The sequence below is a fragment of the Scyliorhinus torazame genome, chromosome 3, assembly GCF_047496885.1.
Source record: "Scyliorhinus torazame isolate Kashiwa2021f chromosome 3, sScyTor2.1, whole genome shotgun sequence".
Taxonomy (NCBI): domain Eukaryota; kingdom Metazoa; phylum Chordata; class Chondrichthyes; order Carcharhiniformes; family Scyliorhinidae; genus Scyliorhinus; species Scyliorhinus torazame.
Genome location: NC_092709.1, coordinates 249,521,155 through 249,543,962, shown reverse-complemented (window position 1 = coordinate 249,543,962; position 22,808 = coordinate 249,521,155). Strand labels below are relative to the sequence as shown.

Here is a 22,808-nt window from a genome sequence, read left to right as displayed (position 1 = left end):
AATGGCCAGCTGAGAGAGTAATGATTTTCTTGGGGACTCGGACATCAAAGGTGGAGGTGTGAAGTTGTTCAAATCAGTAGCTACAGAAATGTGGCGAATGGTGGGCCAGAGGCCCATTTTGAAAGTACAGTTGTAAGTGAATTAGAGGATAGTTTTTTTGTTCACTGGCAGGTGCAGAGGGTGTAGGGTTGGGGCATGTAGGTGGCAATGTATACAAGGAAATGTTCAGAAATTGCCTAATTTATAAATTATACAATGGAACCAACAAGACCATGTGACGAGGCAAGATCAAAGAGGTAGGTGTGAATATTTGGGGAGTTTTTTGAAGGGACCATGGAAGGATAAGATGGTAGTGAACTCAGAGAGAACAAGTTCAGAAGCTTGCCTTCCATGTTTTACTGTAGTGTGTTCTGAGATGATCGAGAAACCCTCTGAGTTGTTGGATCAGCAATTTATTTATGAAAACAAGCAATTGTGGCTTAAACTGAGAATTCTGACTTTAAAGCTTGCCCAGGTTATGTGGCACTTTCCAGGGTCAACAAGGTGTGTGCACAACAGGGAGTATTTATCAATAAAGGTGATAGCTTGAAAGCATTAAAGATGCATGGTTGTTGCCCTGCCTATATCAGAGGCATTTGATTTCACTGCTTTTAGATCATTTCCAACACTTTGAAAATAATTTCACCCATTTTACACTTTATTAATATTAATTTGGGTTTACCTGCTGTTAGCATTCACTGCAACATGGCAGCACCTTGCACAACTCTACCCTAGACCTCTGGTAAGGAGCAGCAACATCAATATTAGTGGCAACGGTATTCTTCATAGCCACGTGCCCTCTACATAACAGAAGATATCGAGGTCCAGATCCCCCGGCACGGTATACAGATAGAGGATTAGCTTCCTGACCATGATAGAGTGACCATGCCTTGGAGGTACAGGCTTTTGTGGCAGGCAGTTACTGACACTTGCAGCTTCCTGGAGCAAGATTTCCTTCCAGGAGAGCCAGGTGTACACTCAATGTCAGTGGCTCTCGGGCACCACAGTCCTGACTTTCTTCACCTCTGGCTCCTGCCAAGGCTCTAGTGACATCAGCAGGGTTTCACAATCTGCTGAGCACAAATACATCTCCCAGGTGACTAATGCTGTTTTTCTATGCTGCCACATATTCCCTTTGACACTGATGAGGCCATTCAACTGGCTCCGCTGCAGTGCTGGATTCCCAAAGGTCCAGAGAGCCATAGACTGCACACATGTGGCAATCTAGATGGTCTCCGATCAACCAGCAGTCTTTGTCAATCAGAAGGGATTCATTCCACTTTCTTAATGTTCATCTGGTATATGGCCACCATGAGGTTTTCATGCATATCCATGCAAGATATTCTGGAAACTGCATGATTCTTTCATTCTGTCGTAGGTTTTTACTCCTCCATAGAGCATGGAGAACAGGACTACACTGGTGGACTGACGACCTGGCTAATGACACCAGTGAGGAGTTCTAACCTGGATGTGGAAGAGAGGTACAATAAGAGAAATGTAATTAGAAGGGGATCATGGAGCAAGTAGCTGGGTTTTTGAATATCTGATTCCACTACCTGGACAGAACTGGGGAAGCGTTTCAATATGTGGGTGTAGGGGCTGACTATGCCTTGCAAAATGAGGCATTGCAGAGACGAAGGAAGGTGCTGAATACAATGATTTCCTGCCCCAACCCCACCAGAATCTAGAGATAGCCTCACTGAGGGTGAGTGGTCTTTGGTGCAGGATAAGCTATCGGCAACAGGATTTTGGATGAGATAAATTTTACCAAGTGTCAGATGAGAGACAAAGCAGGAGAGCATTTGAATGGTTTGCTCTGGAGGAGACAAAGCCAGCCATCAGGACTGGGGTGTTCTGCAGAAAAAGCTGGAAAAAAACAAAGACAGTCCAAATAAGCATGAAATTCGTGAGGCCAAATTTTTCAGTATTGCTGCACACCATGCAGTCTGCTATTTCTAAAAGGCTGTCTGCCCCTTAAAGGGAAGCTGCACAAAAAGGTTGCTGTAATGGAAATTCTTGCAAGTTGAACACCAGAGCTGAAGGAATCCAAACTTACAGATGCAGCCAGGCCAGATGAAAGCATAATCTATGGATAAAAGTAAATTTCTGCGGATGCTGGAATCTGAAACGAAAGAGAAAATGCTGGAAAATCTCAGCAGATCTGGCAGCATCTGTAGGGAGAGAAAGGAGCTAATGTTTCGAGTCCGATGACTCTTTGTCAAAGCTATCAGACAGAGAAAGTGGGATTTATACTGTGGAGTGAGAATGAAAGATGAGTCATAGCCACAGAAACCCAGGGAAATCGGGTGCTAATGGCCACAGAAACCAAGGGGAAAGAGTGTTAATGGCAGTCCCCAGAGAGAACAAAATATGTGAAAGGTCAAACAGCAGAGAAACTAACATCAGAGGATGAACTGTAGATGTGGGGGAAGGGGAAGCAAAGAGGAGAAAGGTTCAGGAAAGGTGGATAAGATTGGGGGGGGGGTTAAATATATATTAAGAAAGAAAAATGGTACAAGACAGTTAAAATGAAATGGGATCGGAGGGGTTCTACAAGTCAAGGGCATTATTCATTATGCACTTTCAAGAACTGGATTACATCGAACATTAATTGGGGGGGACGAGTGGGAGGGTTGGGGGGGGGGAGGGGGCTGTGTGTATTAAGGGTGACTATGGATAATCCCTGATTCCTTTTTGTCATTTGTTTATGTAAACATGCGGGCTAATGTTTGGGGGTTGGTGTTATTGTTATGGGGATTGACATATTGCTGATTATTGTTGGTGGGTGTAAGTTTGGGAGAAAATGTGAAAAAAGAGAATAAAAATATATATATTTTTAAAAAATGAAATAGGATGAAAACAAATGTGTCGAGGAGGGGTAGAGCTGATCATCTGAAGTTGTTGAATTCGATGTTGAGACGGGAAGGCTGTAGAGTGCCTAAGCGGGAGATGAGATGTTGTTCCTCCAGTTTGCGTTGAGCTTCACTGGAACATTGCAGCAGGCCAAGAACAGACATGTGGGCATGGGAGCAGAATCTTTTGTTAAAATGGCAAGCAACGGGAAGGTCAGGGTCCTGAATGCGCACAGACAGAAGGTGCTCAGCAAAGCGATCACCCAGTCTGTGTTTGGTCTCTCCGATGGAGAGAAGACCACATTGGGAGCAGCGAATGCAGTAGACCAAATTGGAAGAGATGCAAGTGAAATGCTGCTTAACCTGGAATGAGTGTTTTGGGCCTGGTATGTTAGGCATGGTAAAGGGGCAGGTGTTACACCTTCTGCGATCACCTTCTGGACTCAAAAATCTCCACAGTTAGACTAACGCTTGCCTTGGACAGTTACAGTGAGACTTGGATATTAAAAATTACTCATGGGGTAAGAAAATCGGTATCAAACTTCTAAAGAGAGTGCTGTTCACCAAGCCAGAGTTGACCCAGTGGGTGCGATTCTACCCCAGCATTGCATTTGGCGCACCTCTAGTTCACACCGGGCACTGAACAGATTGCAGTGCTCCTGATGCGTGGTGCCAGATGCGATCTGGAGCCAGACTCATAAATTTAAATGAGTCTTTAAAGTAATTTGAGTATGCTCAGTCCATTTGAGGCCGGAATCTTCTAAGATTCACTGTCAGTGTGAAGCTGGCGCGAACTACAATAACAATAATCTTGATTGCCACAAGTAGGCTTACATTAACACTGCAATGAAGCTACCGCATAAAGCCCCAAGTCACCACATTGCGCGCCTGTTTGGGGAGGGAGATTCAGAAAGTCCAAATTACCCAACTGCACATCTTTCGGGACTTGTGGGAGGAAACCGGAGCACCCAGCGGAAATCTACAAAGACACGGGGAGAACGTGCAGACACCGCACAGACAGTGGCCCAAGCTGGGAATTGAACCTGGGATCCTGGCGTTGTGAAGAATAGTGTTAACCACTGTGCTACCTAGTATTGGTTTAAAAAAAACTGAAACTAGACGTGATGACTATGCCGGAGGCTATGAGAGCCCTTGGGGGTGAGGGACAGGGCAGGGCCCTGGCAGTGCAAACCTGCCACACTGGCAGTGCCAGTTTGAAAGGGGAGGGATGGTTACGGGGAGGCCTGAAGCGGGTGCATGGAGGTGCAGGGTCTGAAAGGGGCGTGCCTCAGCGGTCCCATTGTGGGGTATGCTCGTTTGTTGTAATTGGGCAAAGGCAGAGATTCTGGATAGAGCACATCTTTGGAGGAAGTAGACAAGTAAGATGTTACAGAGATTAGATTATAAGGAAAATGAAGAAGAAAGACAATAGCAATGGCGCTGGCTTTAAAAAATGGATGTTATTGGAAAATAAAAAGGCTGGCACAGGACAGAGACACATGAAGAAGACTATGAGCCAAGGACAGAGCACTGTCGTGTGTCTGTGGTGTGTCAAAAAGGGTCACCCGACTTGAGGAACCAATCGGAACGGAGAGTACCACCCCAGAGGGTGGAGTCCTCTTTTGGGCAGAATACATCTAACAGCCATGTAATAAGCATGTAAAGATTTGGAGCCTTGCTCCAAGGCCACCCAGTGCTTCAGAACCTCATGTACCAAATTACTCTTTATTAATAAAAAACCTCTTGTTCCTGACAGCCCTGAAGTCTCTTGACAACGCCTGAAGTGGGCCACACAATACATAGCAAGCACACATGATACCTTTCCCACTTGTTGGTGTCTTATAGAATCCACCCAGCAGTGTGACCTTTACTGGTTTGGGCTCTAACCAAATCGATGCTGAAAGTGAATTTGGGCAGAAACACCTCGTGGTGCACCAGGAATCAGCCAGCCAGAGTGAGCAATGGAGAGAGCAGGCGTCATTCCGTGTCGTCACTGCCGGCTTGGTGGTGCTGGCCGGTCATCTCGAGGCGCCTGGAAATGCTGCTCTGATTCGCTGACGTCGACGTGATGACGTTAGGTTGGCGGATTTCCGGCCCGGCCGGTGGACTGTCAGAGCAGCGGGCAGCAATAGGTTGAGTTGTTGCATCAGCCGAGCGGTTGATGGAGTTCGAGGCAGTGGCCCAGCAGCTGGAGGCCATGGACGTGCAGGGCCAGGTGAGTTTGAACCAGGGGGGAATTTCTGTCGCTCAGTCCGCCGGTTGCACCGAGTAGCTTCCCCGGCTTGGCCGCTCTGTCGCTCCCGCTGTGGAGTGAGGGCGGCTGAAGCAATGCTGCCTCCCCCTTAGTGATGAGGCTTCTAGCTCCAGAGCTGCCTTTTTGACCAGGGTTGTTTGGTCAGCAGCGGGTACAGATATGCTGTCGGGAACCAACACCTTCACTGTAGACGGTGGTCTGGGAGCACTTGTTTCATTGCCAGTTTACTCTGCCTCCTGTCGCAGGGCAGCATGGTGGTTAGCACAATTGCTTCACAGCTCCAGGGTCCTAGGTTTGATTCCTGGCTTGGGTCACTGTCTGTGCGGAGTCTGCATGTTCTCCCCGTGTCTGCGAAGGTTTTCTCCGGGTGCTCCGGTTTCCTCCCACAGTCCAAAGATGTGCAGGTTAGGTGGATTGGCCATGATAAATTGCCCTTAGTGTTGGGTGGCATTACTGGGTTATGGGGATAGGGTAGAGGTGTGGGCTTGGGTAGGGGTGTAGGCTCAGGTAGGGTGCTCTTTCAAAGAGCCGGTGCAGACTCGATGGGCCGGTATGGAATGCCTCTACTGTCGTTATTATTCATTGTGGAAGGTGTGGTGACTGTTTATCCCAAGAGACAAATCACTGCTGCCCTCAACAACCCACATCTATGTTTCTTTAACAAGATCCTCAGGAGTGACACCTCCAGCAAGTTTTCAGTTTTCAAGCATGCTGGTGAATTGTTGTGTCTTGATTGCTGTATGAGCTGAGTTTAGTAAGGTCAGCATATGTTATTGGATTCACATTGGGTCCCTGTAGTCGGGCATCTTTGTTCACGATTTTGCACCAGTAGCTATTACAAAAGAAGATCTGACAGCCAAGAGACTACTCACAACAAGGCAAAGGGGAAATTTGAGCTGGCTGAGGAACTCTGAGTGGGGAAACCATAGGTAGAAGATTCTTTGATTTCCCTATTAACAAATGCCAAATACGAACTCACTGAAAGTGTACAAACAATAGTTATATCGATAAGATTTCCCAGATAATTGGCAGTAATGCATGAACTTTCTGATAGTCTACAGGTAACTAATCATAATAGGTATAATGCTCTGATATCGTACATGTAACTAGTAGTGAGGATTATTTTGCAGCCAGTCCGGATGAAATGATGAGTCGAACATCTCGCAACTTTAACAGCTGTTTATTTCTCGGCGCCGGGGCTAGGACCACTGTGTGTCTCAAGAGTCACAATAGCAAGCCAAAGTCAATACATCAAACAGCAGTTCTTATACAGTTTTTTGGCTCATTTCTGAGGGCAGCTCCCTCGCATTCCTATCTGTGCTCTCAGCTCAATTATAATTCAGCCCCCCTCAATTATAATTATCTTTAAGCCTAGCGCCCCCATTCCCAAGACGTTACTGCAATTTGTCTGGTTCAAAAACAAGTGACCTCAGCCTGTCTTGGCATTCCTTCACACAAAGCTTTATCTAACATTTTGTTTTTAAGTTTGATTCTAGCGCCAGACTACGTCATTCTATAGCTTGAGCCATATTCTCATTTATCGATCATCAGCCAAACTCTCAGTAGTAATCCCATAACTCTGATATTCACTCTGATACTAAAGTGAACAACATATTCTTTAGATATTGATTTTTTTTCTGGTCTTCTCAGCTGAAAGTTGCATCTGAAAAACATAAAGAAGGAGGCAAGAAGAAAAACAATAAAGATGCTGGCGATACGATGAAAACAGAGGTGAGAACTAGTCTGTATTTACCTTTTTGTACAGAACTAAAATTGCTCTAGAATCCAACTGTTGAGAATTATTGGGTGACTGACAATTTTTAGTTTCTGATTCAGTATAATAGGAACTGGTCTGAAATTCTTTGGTTGTTAATTATTTTATTTAAGTTGGGTGTGCCCGCACGCTGCATCATGTGCTGCAAACTGGTTATCCTCCCTTCAATGTGACTGTCTATTCCATACTTTCATGAAAGAACTAAAAATAATTTTAAAATAAAGAAACCTTTGCATTTGAATGGCACATTACTGTATCCATGAAGTGTTTTGAAGCACTTCAGATAGGATTAGTTACTTGCAATGATTTTTTTTGATGAATGTGATTATGGCAACAGTTTCGATAGGCATTTCTTCAACATGGCACTAAGAACCAGGAGAGTTATTTTTGGTGTCCTCAATCAACATCAGTAAAACAGTTATCTGATCATTATCACATTAAAGTTTGTGGAAGATTGCAGTGTGCAAATCAACTGTCCATTTCCTACATTAAAGCAGTGGTTTCAAAGAAATACTACTTTGGCTGTAAAACATTTTGGAACATTTGACGATTGTGAAAGGCACTATATAAATGGAAATACATATAACCCCAACACCTTAATTTTAAATTCTCATCCTTGTTTTCAAATCTCTCAATGGCCTCACCCCATATATCTTCCAGCCCTGCACCCCTCCTCAGATATTTGTCGCTTTTAATTCTGACCTCTCATGTGTTCTTAGTTTTAATTGTACCACCGTTTGTGGCTGTGCCCTCAGCTACCTGGGCCCTAAGCTCTGGAATTACCTCAAAATTCTTCCATCCTGTTACCTCTCTTCACTTTTTAATATAGTCCTTAAAACTGTCCAAACCATCTGTCCTATTACCTCCTTGTATGGCTTGATGTCACATTCTGGTTGAGAATGCCCTTGTGAAGCGCCTTAAGAGCATTTTATTATGTAAATGTGCTATATAAATACAAATTGGTGTTTTTTTTCCCCCTTTTCCTATGCAGCATTCCATAAATGTTAATGAGATTAACAACAGTTAATCTTTTGAATCAAGGAGGGGTGTTGACCAGAAATAACTTCCTGTTGTTCAGATACTGCTAAAGAATGCATAATGACTGCCTGAACTACCGAGTCGGCATTGGAACCTAAGTTTAACAACTTAATTAAAGAACTAATGCATTGCAACATTGCAGTGTACTAATTGTTGTCAACCTAGATTATGTGCTGAATGACAGACCCTAATTTTACACATTCCATTTTATCCACTGTCTCAGCTTGGAATTTGAGACTTTAAGGAGGGAGAAAAAATTGAGGAAAAAGATCGAACAACTTTGTTTATTATCCATGTTAGCTGTTAACACTCTTAAAAAGGAATTTTGAAGATTTTTGTACACATTTTTAGAAAGCACTGTTAACGTCCTCAATGACCCAAAGTGCTGTAGCATTATTTTCTGAAGTATAGTAACAGTTGTTTTATAAGGAAACATAACAGCCAATTTGTGCACATCAGTGACATGAATGAACAGTTACATTTTTGAATGGTATTGATTGAGGGATGAATGTTAGTTAGGAGAGCTTGCTGCTCTTTTTCAGAGGAGTGCCATGGAATCCCTTTCATCCACTTAAACAGGTGATTATGTCTCTGTTTAACATCTCAACTGAAAGATGCATGCCCTGCCATGCAGTACTCTCTGTACTTCACTTGAAGTATTCACACTCAATCCTGGAATGGAACTTGAACCTGCAAGTTGAGCTGACAGGGCTGATATTTTACCATTAAGCTGATGAGTTTATATATTTGATAATGCACCTGGCTTTCAGTCTTATTAAAGAAGGTAAAACTGTGATGCTGCAAGAATAGGCTGAGACTGCAGTCCTTGTTTATATACTACCCGAAATGGGGGTTCCAAATGTAGGAGTCAACATTTTATGGTTTATTAAGGGTTAAGTGACATATTTTTTAATAAAAATTATTAAAAAAAATTTTTTTTCACAAAATATCAACAACAAAATGTAAAAGGAGCCCAATAGAATTAAATACAAAACAACCCCGTGTCCCCACCCCCTATACATAAATAATAAATTAACAGCCCGAAACACATAGCAAACATAGCCAATATACACACCCTTTCAGATCCCCCAGTTTAGACAAATCAAAAATAAAATATAACCCCCCCCCCGGTTGCTGCTGCTGCTGACCATTGTCTACCATTCTGCCAGGAAGTCCAAGAACGGTTGCCACTGCCTGAAAAACTCTTGCACCGATCCCCTTAAGGCAAATTTCACCCCCTCCAATTTAATAATCCCCGCCATATCGTTGATCCAGGATTCCACATTTGGGGGCCTCGCATCCTTCCACTGAAGAAGAATCCTTCGCCGGGCTACCAGGGACGCAAAGGCCAGAATACCAGCCTCTTTCGCCTCCTGCACTCCCGGCTCCTCTGCAACCCCAAATATTGCGAGCCCCCAGCCCAGTTTGACCCTGGATCCTACCACCCTCGACACCGTCCTCGCTACGCCCTTCCAAAATTCCTTCAGCGCTGGGCATGCCCAGAACATGTGTGTGGTTTGCTGGGCCCCCTGAGCACCTAACACACCTGTCCTCGCCCCCAAAAAACGGCTCATCCTTGTCCCGGTCATGTGTGCCCTGTGCAGCACCTTAAACTGTATGAGGCTGAGCCTCACGCACAAAGAGGAAGAGTTCACCCTCCCAAGGGCATCTGCCCATGTCCCCTCCTCGATCTCCTACCCCAACTCCTCTTACCTTTCAGCTCCTCCACTGAGGTCTCCTCCTCCTCCTGCATCACCTGGTATGTTGCCGAGATCTTCCCCTCTCCAACCCACCACCCCGAGAGCACCCTGTCCTGTACCGTGCATGGCAGCAGCAGGAGGAATTCCACCACTTAACGCCTGGCAAATGCCCTTACCTGTAGATACCTAAAGGTGTTTCCTGGGGGGAGCCCGTACTTCTCCTCCAGCTCACCCAGGCTCGCGAACTTCCCATCCACAAACAGGTCCCTCAACCTTCTTATCCCTGCCCTGTGCCACCCCGAAAACCCTCCATCTATTCTCCCTGGGACAAACCGGTGGTTCCCCCGTATCGGGGTCCACACCGAGGCCCCCACACCCCCCCTGTGCCGCCTCCATTGCCCCCAAATTTTGAGGGTAGCCGCCACCACCGGGCTCGTGGTATACCTCATTGGAGGGAGCGGCAGCGGCGCCATTGCCAGCGCCTCAAGACTCGTACCCTCACAAGACGCCGTCTCCAGCCCCCTCCCCGTCTATCGCCCACTTGCGCACCATCGCCGCATTGGCGGCCCAGTAGTACCCACAGAGGTTGGCCAGCGCCTCCCCCATCCCTACCCTGCTCCAGGAACACGCTTCTCACCCTCTGAGTCCCTCGCGCCCACACAAACCCCGTTATGCTCCTGTTGACCCGCCTAAAGAAGGCCTTCGGAATAAGAATGGGGAGGCACTGGAACAGGAACAAAATCCTTGGGAGCACCGTTATCTTGACTGACTGGACCCTACCCGCCAGGGACCGTGGCAACGTGTCCCACCTCTTAAACTCCTCCTCCATTTGCTCCACCAGCCTCGTGAAATTAAGTCTATGCAGGGCCCCCCAGCTCCTGGCTACCTGGACCCCCAAATACCTAAAGCTCCTCTCCGTCCTTTTTAGTGGGTGCTCGCCAATCCCCCTCTCCTGGTCCCCTGGGTGAACCACGAACAACTCGCTCTTCCCCATGTTGAGCTTGTACCCTGAGAAAACCCCGAACTCCCTGAGGATCCTCATTACCTCCGGCATTCCCCCCACCGGGTCTGCCAAATATAGCAGCAGGTCGTCCGCATAGAGCGACACCCTATGCTCCTCCCCACCCCGTACCAGCCCCCTCCAGTTCCTCGACTCCTTCAGTGCCATAGCCAGGGGTTCAATCGCCAGTGCGAAGAGCAGGAGGGATAGGGGACACCCCTGCCTCGTCCCTCGGTGCAACCAAAAGTACTCAGACCTCTTGTTTGTGGCCACACTCTCCATCGGGACCTGCTACAACAGCCTAACCCACCTGACGAACCCCTCCCCAAACCCGAACCTCTTCAGCACTTCCCACAAGTACCCCCACTCTACCCGATCGAAGGCCTTCTCAGCGTCCATCGCCACCACTGTCTCCGCCTCCCACTCCCTCGCCGGCATCATAATAACATTCAGGAGCCTCCGCGTATTCGCGTTCAACTGCCTCCCCTTCACGAACCCCATCTGGTCTTCGTGGATAACCTGCGGCACCCAATCCTCAATTCTCGTGGCTAAGACCTTCGCCAGCACATTGGCATCTACATTTAACAACAAAATCGGCCTGTAAGACCCACATTGCAGGGGATCCTTGTCCCGCTTCAGGATCAAGGAGATCAGTGCCTGGGACATCGTCGGGGGCAAAGCCCCCCTCCCTTGCCTCATTGAAGGTCCTAACCAGCAACAGGCCCAACAGGTCCACATATTATTTGTAGAATTCGACCGGGAAACCATCCGGCCCCGGTGCCTTCCCCGCCTGCATGCTCCCTATGCCTTTAGTCAGCTCCTCCAGCCCAATCGGGGCCCCCAATCCCGCCACCAGTCCCTCCTCCACCTTCGGGAACCTCAGTTGGTCCAGAAAGCGGCCCATACCTCCCTCCTCCAGTGGGGGCTCGGACCGATACAGTTCCTCATAAAAGTCCCTGAAGACCCCATTGATGCCAACCCCACTCCGCACCACACACCCTCCCCTATCCTTAACTCCCCCGATCCCCCTAGCTGCGTCCCACTTCCGAAGCTGATGCGGCAGCATCCGACTTGCCTTTTCCCCATATTCATAACTAGCCCTCTGGGACTTACTCCACTGCGCCTCCGCCTTCCTGGTGGTCAACAGGTCAAATTCGGCCTGGAGGCTACACCTCTTCCTCAACAGTCCGTCCTCCGCGTACCTGCTGTCTACCCTCATCATCTCCCCCACCAGCCTCTCCCTCTGCTCTCTCCTCTCCTTGTGGGCCCTAATGGAGATCAGCTCTCCCCTAACCACCGCCTTCAGCGCCTCCCAGACCATCCCCACTCCCCGTTATCGTTGGCCTCCAGGTATCTCTCTCTGCTTTCTCAGACCCGCTCGCTCACCACCTCGTCCGCCAACAGCCCCACCTCCAAGCGCCACAACGGGCGCTGGTCCCTCTCCTCCCCCAGCTCTAGGTCCACCCAATGCGGGGCGTGATCTGAAATGGCTATCGCCGAGTATTCTGTATCCTCTACACTCTCAATCAGCGCCCTGCTCATAACAAAAAAGTCGATCCGGGAATAGGACTTATGAACGTGCGCGAAGAATGAAAATTCCCTAGCCCCCGGCCTTGCAAAGCACTTTAGCCGCCGCCGACCTCCTACCCGTCCTAGACCTGGAGCGGTCCGGTGTCGGATCCAACACTGTGTTAAAGTCCCGTTCTCCCCCCCCCCCCCCCCCCCCGCCCATTATCAGGTCCCCCACTTCCAAGTCCGGGATCCGACCCGACATGCGCCGCATAAAACCCGCATCGTCCCAGTTCGGGGTGTACATGTTGACCAGCACCACCCTCTCCACTTACACTTGCCACTTACCATTACGTACCTGCTGCCATTGTCTGTCACAATGCTCGACGCCTCGAACAACACCCTCTTTCCCACCAAGATCACCGCCCCCCCGATTTTTGGCATCCAGCCCCGAATGAAACACCTGACCTACGCACCCCTTCCTCAGTCTTACCTGGTCTGCCACCTTCATGTGTGTCTCCTGGAGCATGACCACATCCGCCTTCAGCCCCCTCAGGTGCGCGAACACCCGGGCCCGCTTAACCGGCCCGTTCAGTCCCCTTACGTTCCAGGTTATCAGCCGGATCAGGGGGCTACCCGCCCCGTTCCCACGCCGACTAGCCATAACCCCTCCTCGGCCAGCCACGTGCCCGCACCCCACGCCCGGCAGGTTCCCCACGGCGGCAGACACCTGTCCCAACCCCCTCTTCTTGCTCCAGCCCCCCCTTGACCATACAGCAGCAACCCGGTCGTGTCTCCTCCTCCCCCCCCCCCCCCCCCCCCACAAAAGCTAGGACCCTTCCTAGCTGCATTGCTCCCCACAATGCACTCCCGCAAGTCAGCTGACTCCTGCTGACCCCAGCCACTCCTGCCTCTCCTTCGACACCTCCCATTGTGGGACATCCCCTCCCCCTCCATTACACAGCAGCAGTCTCTCCGCCTCCCCCTTCCAGCCCAAGCGCGGAAAAAAACCTGCGCTTCCCTGCCCCGCCCCCTCCAGCCTTCAGTGTGGGAAAAAGCCCGCGCTTTCCACCTGCCCGGCCCCGCCTTCTCTGGCGCAGCTCCTTTTACAGGCCCAGTCCCCTCAACCCCGACTCGGGCCTCACCCTGCCCCGCGGGGCCCCACCTCCCTTACCGGCCATCCACCCCCTACTCCGTTTACTTGCCCCCTCGAAGAGTCCACCCGACAGACCCAACCCACCCTAACCACCCACAGTGAACCAAAAAGAAACAAGAACAACAACAAAGAACAAAGAACAAAGAAATGTACAGCACAGGAACAGGCCCTTCGGCCCTCCAAGCCCGTGCCGACCATACTGCCCGACTAAACTACAATCTTCTACACTTCCTGGGTCCGTATCCTTCTATTCCCACCCTATTCATATATTTGTCAAGATGCCCCTTAAATGTCCCTATCGTCCCTGCCTCCACTACCTCCTCCGGTAGTGAGTTCCAGGCACCCACTACCCTCTGCGTAAAAAACTTGCCTCGTACATCTACTCTAAACGTTGCCCCTCTCACCTTAAACCTATGCCCCCTAGTAATTGACCCCTCTACCCTGGGGAAAAGCCTCTGACTATCCACTCTGTCTATGCCCCTCATAATTTTGTATATCTCTATCAGGTCGCCCCTCAACCTCCTTCGTTCCAGTGAGAACAAACCGAGTTTATTCAATCGCTCCTCATAGCTTATGCCCTCCATACCAGGCAACATTCTGGTAAATCTCTTCTGCACCCTCTCTAAAGCCTCCACATCCTTCTGGTAGTGTGGCGACCAGAATTGAACACTATACTCCAAGTGTGGCCTAACTAAGGTTCTATACAGCTGCAACATGACTTGCCAATTCTTATACTCAATGCCCCGGCCAATGAAGGCAAGCATGCCGTATGCCTTCTTGACTACCTTCTCCACCTGTGTAGCCCCTTTCAGTGATCTGTGGACCTGTACTCCTAGATCTCTTTGACTTTCAATACTCTTGAGGGTTCTACCATTCACTGTATATTCCCTACCTGCATTAGCCCTTCCAAAATGCATTACCTCACATTTGTCCAGGTTAAACTCCATCTGCCATCTCTCCGCCCAAGTCTCCAGACAATCTAAATCCTGCTGTATCCTCAGACAGTCCTCATCGCTATCCGCAATTCCACCAACCTTTGTGTCGTCTGCAAACTTACTAATCAGACCAGTTACATTTTCCTCCAAATCATTTATATATACTACAAAGAGCAAAGGTCCCAGCACTGATCCCTGTGGAACACCACTGGTCACAGCCCTCCAATTAGAAAAGCATCCCTCCATTGCTACCCTCTGCCTTCTATGGCCTAGCCAGTTCTGTATCCACCTTGCCAGTTCACCCCTGATCCCGTGTGACTTCACCTTTTGTACTAGTCTACCATGAGGGACCTTGTCAAAGGCCTTACTGAAGTCCATATAGACAACATCTACTGCCCTACCTGCATCAATCATCCTAGTGACCTCCTCGAAAAACTCTATCAAGTTAGTGAGACACGACCTCCCCTTCACAAAACCGTGCTGCCTCTCACTAATACGTCCATTTGCTTCCAAATGGGAGTAGATCCTGTCTCGAAGAATTCTCTCCAGTAATTTCCCTACCACTGAAGTAAGGCTCACCGGCCTGTAGTTCCCGGGATTATCCCTGCCACCCTTCTTAAACAGAGGAACAACATTGGCTATTCTCCAGTCCTCCGGGACATCCCCTGAAGACAGCGAGGATCCAAAGATTTCTGTCAAGGCCTCAGCAATTTCCTCTCCAGCCTCCTTCAGTATTCTGGGGTAGATCCCATCCGGCCCTGGGGACTTATCTACCTTAATATTTTTTAAGACACCCAACACCTCGTCTTTTTGGATCACAATGTGACCCAGGCTATCTACACCCCCTTCTCCAGACTCAACATCTACCAATTCCTTCTCTTTGGTGAATACTGATGCAAAGTATTCATTTAGTACCTCGCCCATTTCCTCTGGCTCCACACATAGATTCCCTTGCCTATCCTTCAGTGGGCCAACCCTTTCCCTGGCTACCCTCTTGCTTTTTATGTAAGTGTAAAAAGCCTTGGGATTTTCCTTAACCCTATTTGCCAATGACTTTTCATGACCCCTTCTAGCCCTCCTGACTCCCTGCTTAAGTTCCTTCCTACTTTCCTTATATGCCACACAGGCTTCGTCTGTTCCCAGCCTTTTAGCCCTGACAAATGCCTCCTTTTTCTTTTTGACGAGGCCTACAATATCATTCGTCATCCAAGGTTCCCGAAAATTGCCGTATTTATCTTTCTTCCTCACAGGAACATGCCTGTCCTGTATTCCTATCAACTGACACTTGAAAGCCTCCCACATGTCAGATGTTGATTTGCCCTCAAACATCCGCCCCAATCTATGTTCTTCAGTTCCCGCCTAATATTGTTATAATTAGCCTTCCCCCAATTTAGCACATTCATCCTCGGACCACTCTTATCCTTGTCCACCAGTACTTTAAAACTTACTGAATTGTGGTCACTGTTACCGAAATGCTCCCCTACTGAAACATCTACCACCTGGCCGGGCTCATTCCCCAATACCAGGTCCAGTACCGCCTCTTCCCTAGTTGGACTGTTTACATATTGTTTTAAGAAGCCCTCCTGGATGCTCCTTACAAACTCTGCCCCGTCTAAGCCCCTGGCACTAAGTGAGTCCCAGTCAATATTGGGGAAGTTGAAGTCTCCCATCACCACAACCCTGTTGTTTTTACTCTTTTCCAAAATCTGTCTACCTATCTGCTCCTCTATCTCCCGCTGGCTGTTGGGAGGCCTGTAGTATACCCCCAACATTGTGACTGCACTCTTCTTATTCCTGATCTCTACCCATATAGCCTCACTGCCCTCTGAGGTGTCCTCTCGCTGTATAGCTGTGATACTCTCCTGAACAAGTAGCGCAACTCCGCCTCCCCTTTTACATCCCCCTCTATCCCGCCTGAAACATCTAAATCCTGGAACGTTTAGCTGCCAATCCTGCCCTTCCCTCAACCAGGTCTCTGTAATGGCAACAACATCATAGTTCCAAGTAGTAATCCAAGCTCTAAGTTCATCTGCCTTACCCGTAATGCTCCTTGCATTAAAACATATGCACTTCAGGCCACCAGACCCGCTGTGTTCAGCAACTTCTCCCCGTCTGCTCTGCCTCAGAGCCACACTGTCCCTATTCCCTAGTTCTCCCTCAACGCTCTCACCTTCTGACCTATTGCTCCCGTGCCCACCCCCCTGCCATACTAGTTTAAACCCTCCCGTGTGACACTAGCAAATCTCGCGGCCAGGATATTTATGCCTCTCCGGTTTAGATGCAACCCGTCCATCTTATACAGGTCACACCTGCCCCGGAAGAGCTCCCAGTGGTCCAGATAACAGAAACCCTCCCTCCTACACCAGCTGTTTAGCCACGTGTTTGTCTGCTCTATCTTCCTATTTCTAGCCTCACTGGCACGTGGCACAGGGAGTAATCCCGAGATTACAACCCTCGAGGTCCTGTCTTTTAACTTTCTGCCTAGCTCCCTGAACTCCTGCTGCAGGACCTCATGCCCCTTCCTGCCTATGTCGTTAGTACCAATATGTACAACGACCTCTACCTGTTTGCCCTCCCCCTTCAGGATTCCCTCTACCCGTTCGGAGACATCCTGGACCCTGGCACCAGGGAGGCAACATACCATCCTGGAGTCTCTTTCACGTCCACAGAAGCGCCTATCTGTTCCCCTGACTATAGAGTCCCCTATAACTATTACTCTTCTGCGCTTTGACCCTCCCTTCTGAACATCAGAGCCAGCCGTGGTGCCACTGCTCTGGCTGCTGCTGTTTTCCCCTGATAGGCTATCCCCCCCCGACAGTATCCAAAGGGGTATATCTGTTCGAGAGGGGGACAACCACAGGGGATTCCTGCACTGACTGCCTGCCCTTTCTGGTGGTCACCCATTTCTCTGCCTGCACCTTGGGTGTGACCACACTTACATAACTGCGATCTATGACGCTTTCCGCCACCTGCATGCTCCTAAGTGCATCCAATTGCTGCTCCAACCGAACCATGCGGTCTGTGAGGAGCTGCAGTTGGGTGCACTTTCTGCAGATGAAGCCATCCGGGACGCTGGAAGCCTCCCGGACCTGCCACATCTCACAGTCAGAGCACAGCACCCCTCTAACTGACATTGCGTCAATTAATTAAAATTAAAATTTGTCTTTTTTTTTTATAAATACTTTTTTTAAATTACAAAGTTACTGTCAACTATCTGTTTCCTAGCACTAGATTTCTAATAGAAATGCGATAGCTAACTATAATATCCTCCGATCTCTGGCTTAGATATCCTCTAAATTATAATTAAGTTATTATGTTTAATTAGTTCCCAAATACTCAAAAAAATTTAGGTTAGAATCCCAACCAGCCACTCAGGTCACAGCTTTTCTGTGATGTCACTTCAGTTTCCCCCCGACACACACAATTTGAAAAAAAGGTATAAAAGTAAAAATCACTTGCTTACCTTCTGAGATGTTCTCAGGTTCTCTCGCTGACAGAGACTGCTCCTCCACCTCCAATCCTTGGCCTGCACAATGCTAATAATATAATAATATAATATGGCACTTACCTTACACCAATGGGTCTTATTATTAGGTTAGAGGAGGAGGGTGGGTGGGAGACACTACACGTGTAGTGTCTCGGGTTTCCTCTCCACCAGAATTTATTGGGGGGGGGACTTGCCAGAGGTCGAACTTCCGGTTCCCGCCGAAATCCAAAGGGCTGCTCCTGTAAAGGTAAGGTTTTTAAATTCACTACTCACCTCCAAGAAGGCCCCTGCGCACCGCTGCCGCCGAAATCCAAAGGGCTGCTCCTGTAAAGGTAAGAGCTTTTAAACTAACTACTCACCTCCCAGAAGGCCCCTGCGCACCGCTGCCGCCGAAATCCAAAGGGCTGCTCCTGTAAAGGTAAGGTTTTTAAACTCACTACTCACCTCCAAGAAGGCCCCTGCGCACCGCTGCCGCCGAAATCCAAAGGGCTGCTCCTGTAAAGGTAAGAGCTTTTAAACTAACTACTCACCTCCCAGAAGGCCCCTGCGCACCGCTGCCGCCGAAATCCAAAGGGCTGCTCCTGTAAAGGTAAGGTTTTTAAACTCACTACTCACCTCCAAGAACAAAGAATCCCCCCTCAAAATGTAACACAACAACAACAATCCCCGACCATCCCCACGCCCGACCCCCCCCCCCCCCCCCCATCCCGACCCTCAGTTTGTGTTCAGCTTCTCGGCCTGAACAAAGGCCCACACCTCCTCCGGGGACTCAAAATAATGGTGCCGGTCCTTGTAGGTGACCCACAGACGTGCCGGCTGCAGGATGCCAAACACACCCCCTTACTGTGCAGCACCGCCTTCGCCCGGTTGTACCTGGCCCTCTTCTTCACCACCTCCGCGCTCCAGTCCTGATATATTCGAACCACCGCGTTCTCCCACCTGCTGCTCCTCTCTTTCTTGGCCCCCCTGAGCACGCACAGCCGATCAGCGAACCAATGAAACCGCACCAGCACCGCCCGTGGTGGCTCGTTAGCCTTGGGCCTCTTCACCAGCACTCTATTGGCCCCTTCCAGCTCCAGGGGCCCCTGGAAGGACCCCGCTCCCATCAGCGAGTTTAACACGATGTCCGACCCCTCCAGCCCCTCCGGGAGACCCAGGATCCGCAGATTCTTCCACCTTGACCGATTCTCCATCTCTCGAACCGTTCCTGCCATTTCCTGTGGAGCGCCTCGTGCGCCTCCACCTTGACCGCTCGCCCCAAGATCTCGTCCTCGTTTTCTGAGATCTTTTGTCGGACCTCGCGGATCGCCACCCCCTGGGCCGTCTGGGTCTCCAGCAGCTTATCAATAGAAGCCTTCATCGGCTCCAGCAGGTCCGCTTTGAGCTCCCTGAAGCAGCGCTGGATAGCCCCCTGCTGCTCCTGCGCCCACTGCATCCACGCTGCCTGGTCTTCTTCCCTCGCACTTTCTTTGGCTTCACCACCACTTTTGTAGTCGCCCCACTCCTGGTCCAAGCCATACATTGTCGGGGGAATGTTGCAGTCTTCTTCCCACACCGGCAAATGTCAAAAATGCCGTTGGTGGCCCTGAAAAGAGCCCAAAAGTCCGTTCGAAGCGGGAGCTGCCGAACGTGCGACTTAGCTCTGCATAGCCGCAACCGGAAGGGTTAAGTGACATACTCGAGACAACAGCCAAGGTGATGCTCTGCTGTAGCACAGCACAAATGTGATTATTGAACTCAATTTTTCTAGATCTGAACTCCTAGACCTCGCTCCGCTTTCTATCTTTTTCACTTTGCTTTACAGCAGTATTCTTAAAACCTTTTTTTCCGGGGACCCATTTTTACCAACCGGCCAACCTTCGGGACCCAACCCTGCCGACCTTCGCGACCCACGCAGGCCGACCTGCGTGTCCCACCATTTTCTCTTACCTTGCTTGCTGCTGACAAAAATGGAGGAAATGGTTTTGGGTCCCTTTGGCCCTCATACACGCTCCTCCAATGGAACCTGTTGAATGAAGGTGAAACCTTCTGGTGTCGGAAAGTATGGAGTCCCCATCTGTCCAAAGTTCTGAATTTTTTTTCCTGTAAAATTTTATCAAATAAACCCCCCCCCCCCGAACTTTAATCAAATAAATGAATAAAACCCCCCGAACTTGTAAAAAAAGAATAAAATAGATGAAAAACATAAAAATTAAATGAATAAAATAAATGAATAAAAACTACTACAGAACTTGTAAAACAAAAAGCTGCAACCGTTTAAAATAAATAGCGGCCGCACTGCGCATGCGTGCCCAATTATCACCGCGCATGAGCAATGTGGCCGAATTTTTTTTTAAACATGTTCGCGGCCGCTTACAGCTGACGTTATGAAAAGCTGGCTGCTGCGTGGGGATTTGCGCGATCGGAGCGTCTCGGACAATGGCTCCGCGACCCTCCCGACACCCCGCGACCCAACTGCCGGTCGCGCCCCTGACTTTGAAGAACTGCTTTACAGTACTATTCATATCTCAACCAATGAATTTATCATGAAAATGAAAATTGCTTATTGTCACGAGTAGGCTTCAATGACGTTACTGTGAAAAGCACCTAGTCGCCACATTCCGGCGCCTGTTCGGGGAGGCTGGTACGGGAATTGAACCGTGCTGCTGGCCTGCCTTGGTCTGATTTCAAAGCCAGCGATTTAGCCCAGTGAGCTAAACCAGAAGAAAAGTACACACTTCTGTTTTTTTTCTAATTTGAGCTGATATTGGAAGACAACTGGCATAACGAAGTAATTTTTACTTGTTTTTATTCTCCCACTCTTTAGTTGAATCCATGGCCTGCTTATATTAATGAACGACTTGAACTGTACAACAAACTCAAAGCAGAAAGTGATTCTATTTTAGCGGAGCGTGCTATGAAAGAGAGCAAGCAAATAACAATCACATTGCCAGATGGTAAACAAGTACAGGGAGACTCCTGGAAAAGCACCCCTTACCAGATTGCCTGTGGAATTAGGTAAAGTACTTGTTCCTGTACTAAAAATGTCTCTCTTTTATTACTATATGGTAGTGGAACAAGAAGATGCCCTTTTAAAAAATAATCTTGGAATTGTTGATAGGCTGGAAACATTTTCTCTCTCAAAGTCAGAGATGGATGTACAAAATTGTGGCTTTTCCTCCTGAAATAGTGAGAGTTAAGAGGATCAAAGTGCTAAGATCCATAAAATGTATTGCCACAAATGGCTGTTGAAGTAAAGACAAAACATGTTTAAAAACAAATTGGATACTTGAAAAGAAAATTCAAAATGATGCAGTGAAAGGGCAGGTTAATAGCCTGAATAGTCTACTACAAATTCTGATTTGACATGTGCATTTATTGAGGATGAAACTCTTCCACTGATATGCAAGTTTATTTACTGAGATTCTGATTTGGCCATGTACTTATTACTTGGAATGTAGGAGGTGAGTTAATTCGGTGGATTTTTAAATGTTTTGGTCCACCGTTTCTTCTGACAGCTATGATGCAGTTTATAATGCCACTTCTCATTGATGCATAACCTACTGTTAAAATTCCTCAATTCCTGTTGGCAATGTGCGTATTAGGTTTCATTCCTGAGGCCCACCTTTTGGCAGGAACCTTGATATCAGTTTGTGCCCCAGGCTGACCTGCTGTGACCTGCAGCCTCCTATTTAACTCTTTCCCCCATACCCCCCTGATGGTGCTCTAAGCAGTTCAAAAAGCCAGCTCACCACCACCTTCCTGAGCCGATTGGGCAATAAATGTAAGCCTAGTTAGCGACACCTACATTCCTTAAAAGAATAAACAAAAATTAAAAATCATTCTTGATTGGCTTGTTCATGGCCACAGTTGGACTAGTTATTTGCCTCATTTTTAATTTTGGTAATGTTGTTGACATCGAGAAATAGGGTATTTTCAAAGATAATTTGTTATGTGGATGTATTTTAATATATAAAGCACGACATTGATGCAAACATTATTATCTCTTTTAATGCGATTACTTCATCTTGTGCATCACTTCCTCTTGTATATTTATTCTGTATGTGTTTAATCCAGTCAGGGTTTGGCTGACAACGTGGTTGTTGCTAAAGTAAATGGAGTAGTTTGGGACTTGGATCGACCACTGGAAGAAGACTGCAGTCTAGCATTGCTTAAGTTTGAGGAAGAGGAGGCCCAAGCTGTAAGTAGTCTGTGTTTACAGTTGTGATGCAACATGAATAATCAGCAATTATCAATGGGTCTCCCCTTTTAAATGAATAATAATTCAAATAATTAGGTAATAGTTTACTGTCATGAAAAGTTACAATCCTGATCCTTGGCCTGACCTGTAGTAGCAGTGCAAACTTCAAGAAAGCCAATAGCCTGTCACAGCCAGGCTTTTGACACAGTAAACTGGACAGACCTGTTGTAAATTCTGTGCAAATATGAAATAATGATCAGTGTCATTTGCTTGTTTCATGATGGCAGATGAAATACAATGTGTAAAAGTGTGACGTTATGCATTTTGGAAGGAGAAATGGAGGCATAGACTATTTTCTAAATGGGAAGATGCTTAGGAAATCAGAAGCACAAAGGGACTTGGGAGTCCTTGTTCACGATTCTCTTAAGGTTAACATGCAATTTCAGTCGGCAGTTAGGAAGGCAAATGCAATGTTATCATTCATGTCGAGAGGGCTAGAATACAAGACCAGAGATGTACTTCTGAGGCTATATTAAGGCTCTGGTCAGACCCCATTTGGAGTATTGTGAGCAGTTTTGGGCCCCGTATCTAAGGAAGGATGTGCGGGCCTTGGAATCTAAGGAAGGATGTTCTGGCCTTGGAAAGGGTCTAGAGGAGGTTCACAAGAATGATCCCTGGAATGAAGAACTTGTTGGATGAGGAACGGTTGAGGACTCTGGGTCTGTACTTGTTGGAGTTTAGAAGGATGAGGGGGGATCTAATTGAAACTTACAGGATACTGCGTGGCCTGGATAGAGTGGACGTGGAGAGGATGTTTCCACTTGTAGGAAAAACTAGAATCAGAGGACACAATCTCCGACTAAAGGGACGTTGCTTTAAAACAG

The 22,808-nt window shown here is 48.1% G+C and overlaps 1 protein-coding gene and 1 long non-coding RNA gene across 2 annotated transcripts in view; one reads left to right on the top strand and one right to left on the bottom strand.

Annotated features, from left to right (window-relative positions):
* Positions 1–436: 436 nt before the first annotated feature.
* LOC140409590 (uncharacterized) lies at positions 437–4,892 on the bottom strand. Its single transcript, XR_011940410.1, has 2 exons — positions 4,711–4,892; positions 437–1,503 (listed from the first exon to the last, which is right to left on the bottom strand). It is a non-coding gene; the product is annotated as an uncharacterized lncRNA (long non-coding RNA).
* A 56-nt stretch (positions 4,893–4,948) lies between these two features.
* tars1 (threonyl-tRNA synthetase 1) overlaps positions 4,949–22,808 on the top strand; it is a 64,660-nt gene continuing 46,800 nt past the window's right edge. The window contains exons 1-4 of the mRNA XM_072497086.1: positions 4,949–5,106; positions 6,796–6,876; positions 20,551–20,741; positions 21,801–21,924. Of these exons, the coding sequence (XP_072353187.1) occupies positions 5,053–5,106; positions 6,796–6,876; positions 20,551–20,741; positions 21,801–21,924 (450 nt within the window). The 5' untranslated portion in view covers positions 4,949–5,052. The remainder of the gene's footprint in view (positions 5,107–6,795; positions 6,877–20,550; positions 20,742–21,800; positions 21,925–22,808) is intronic.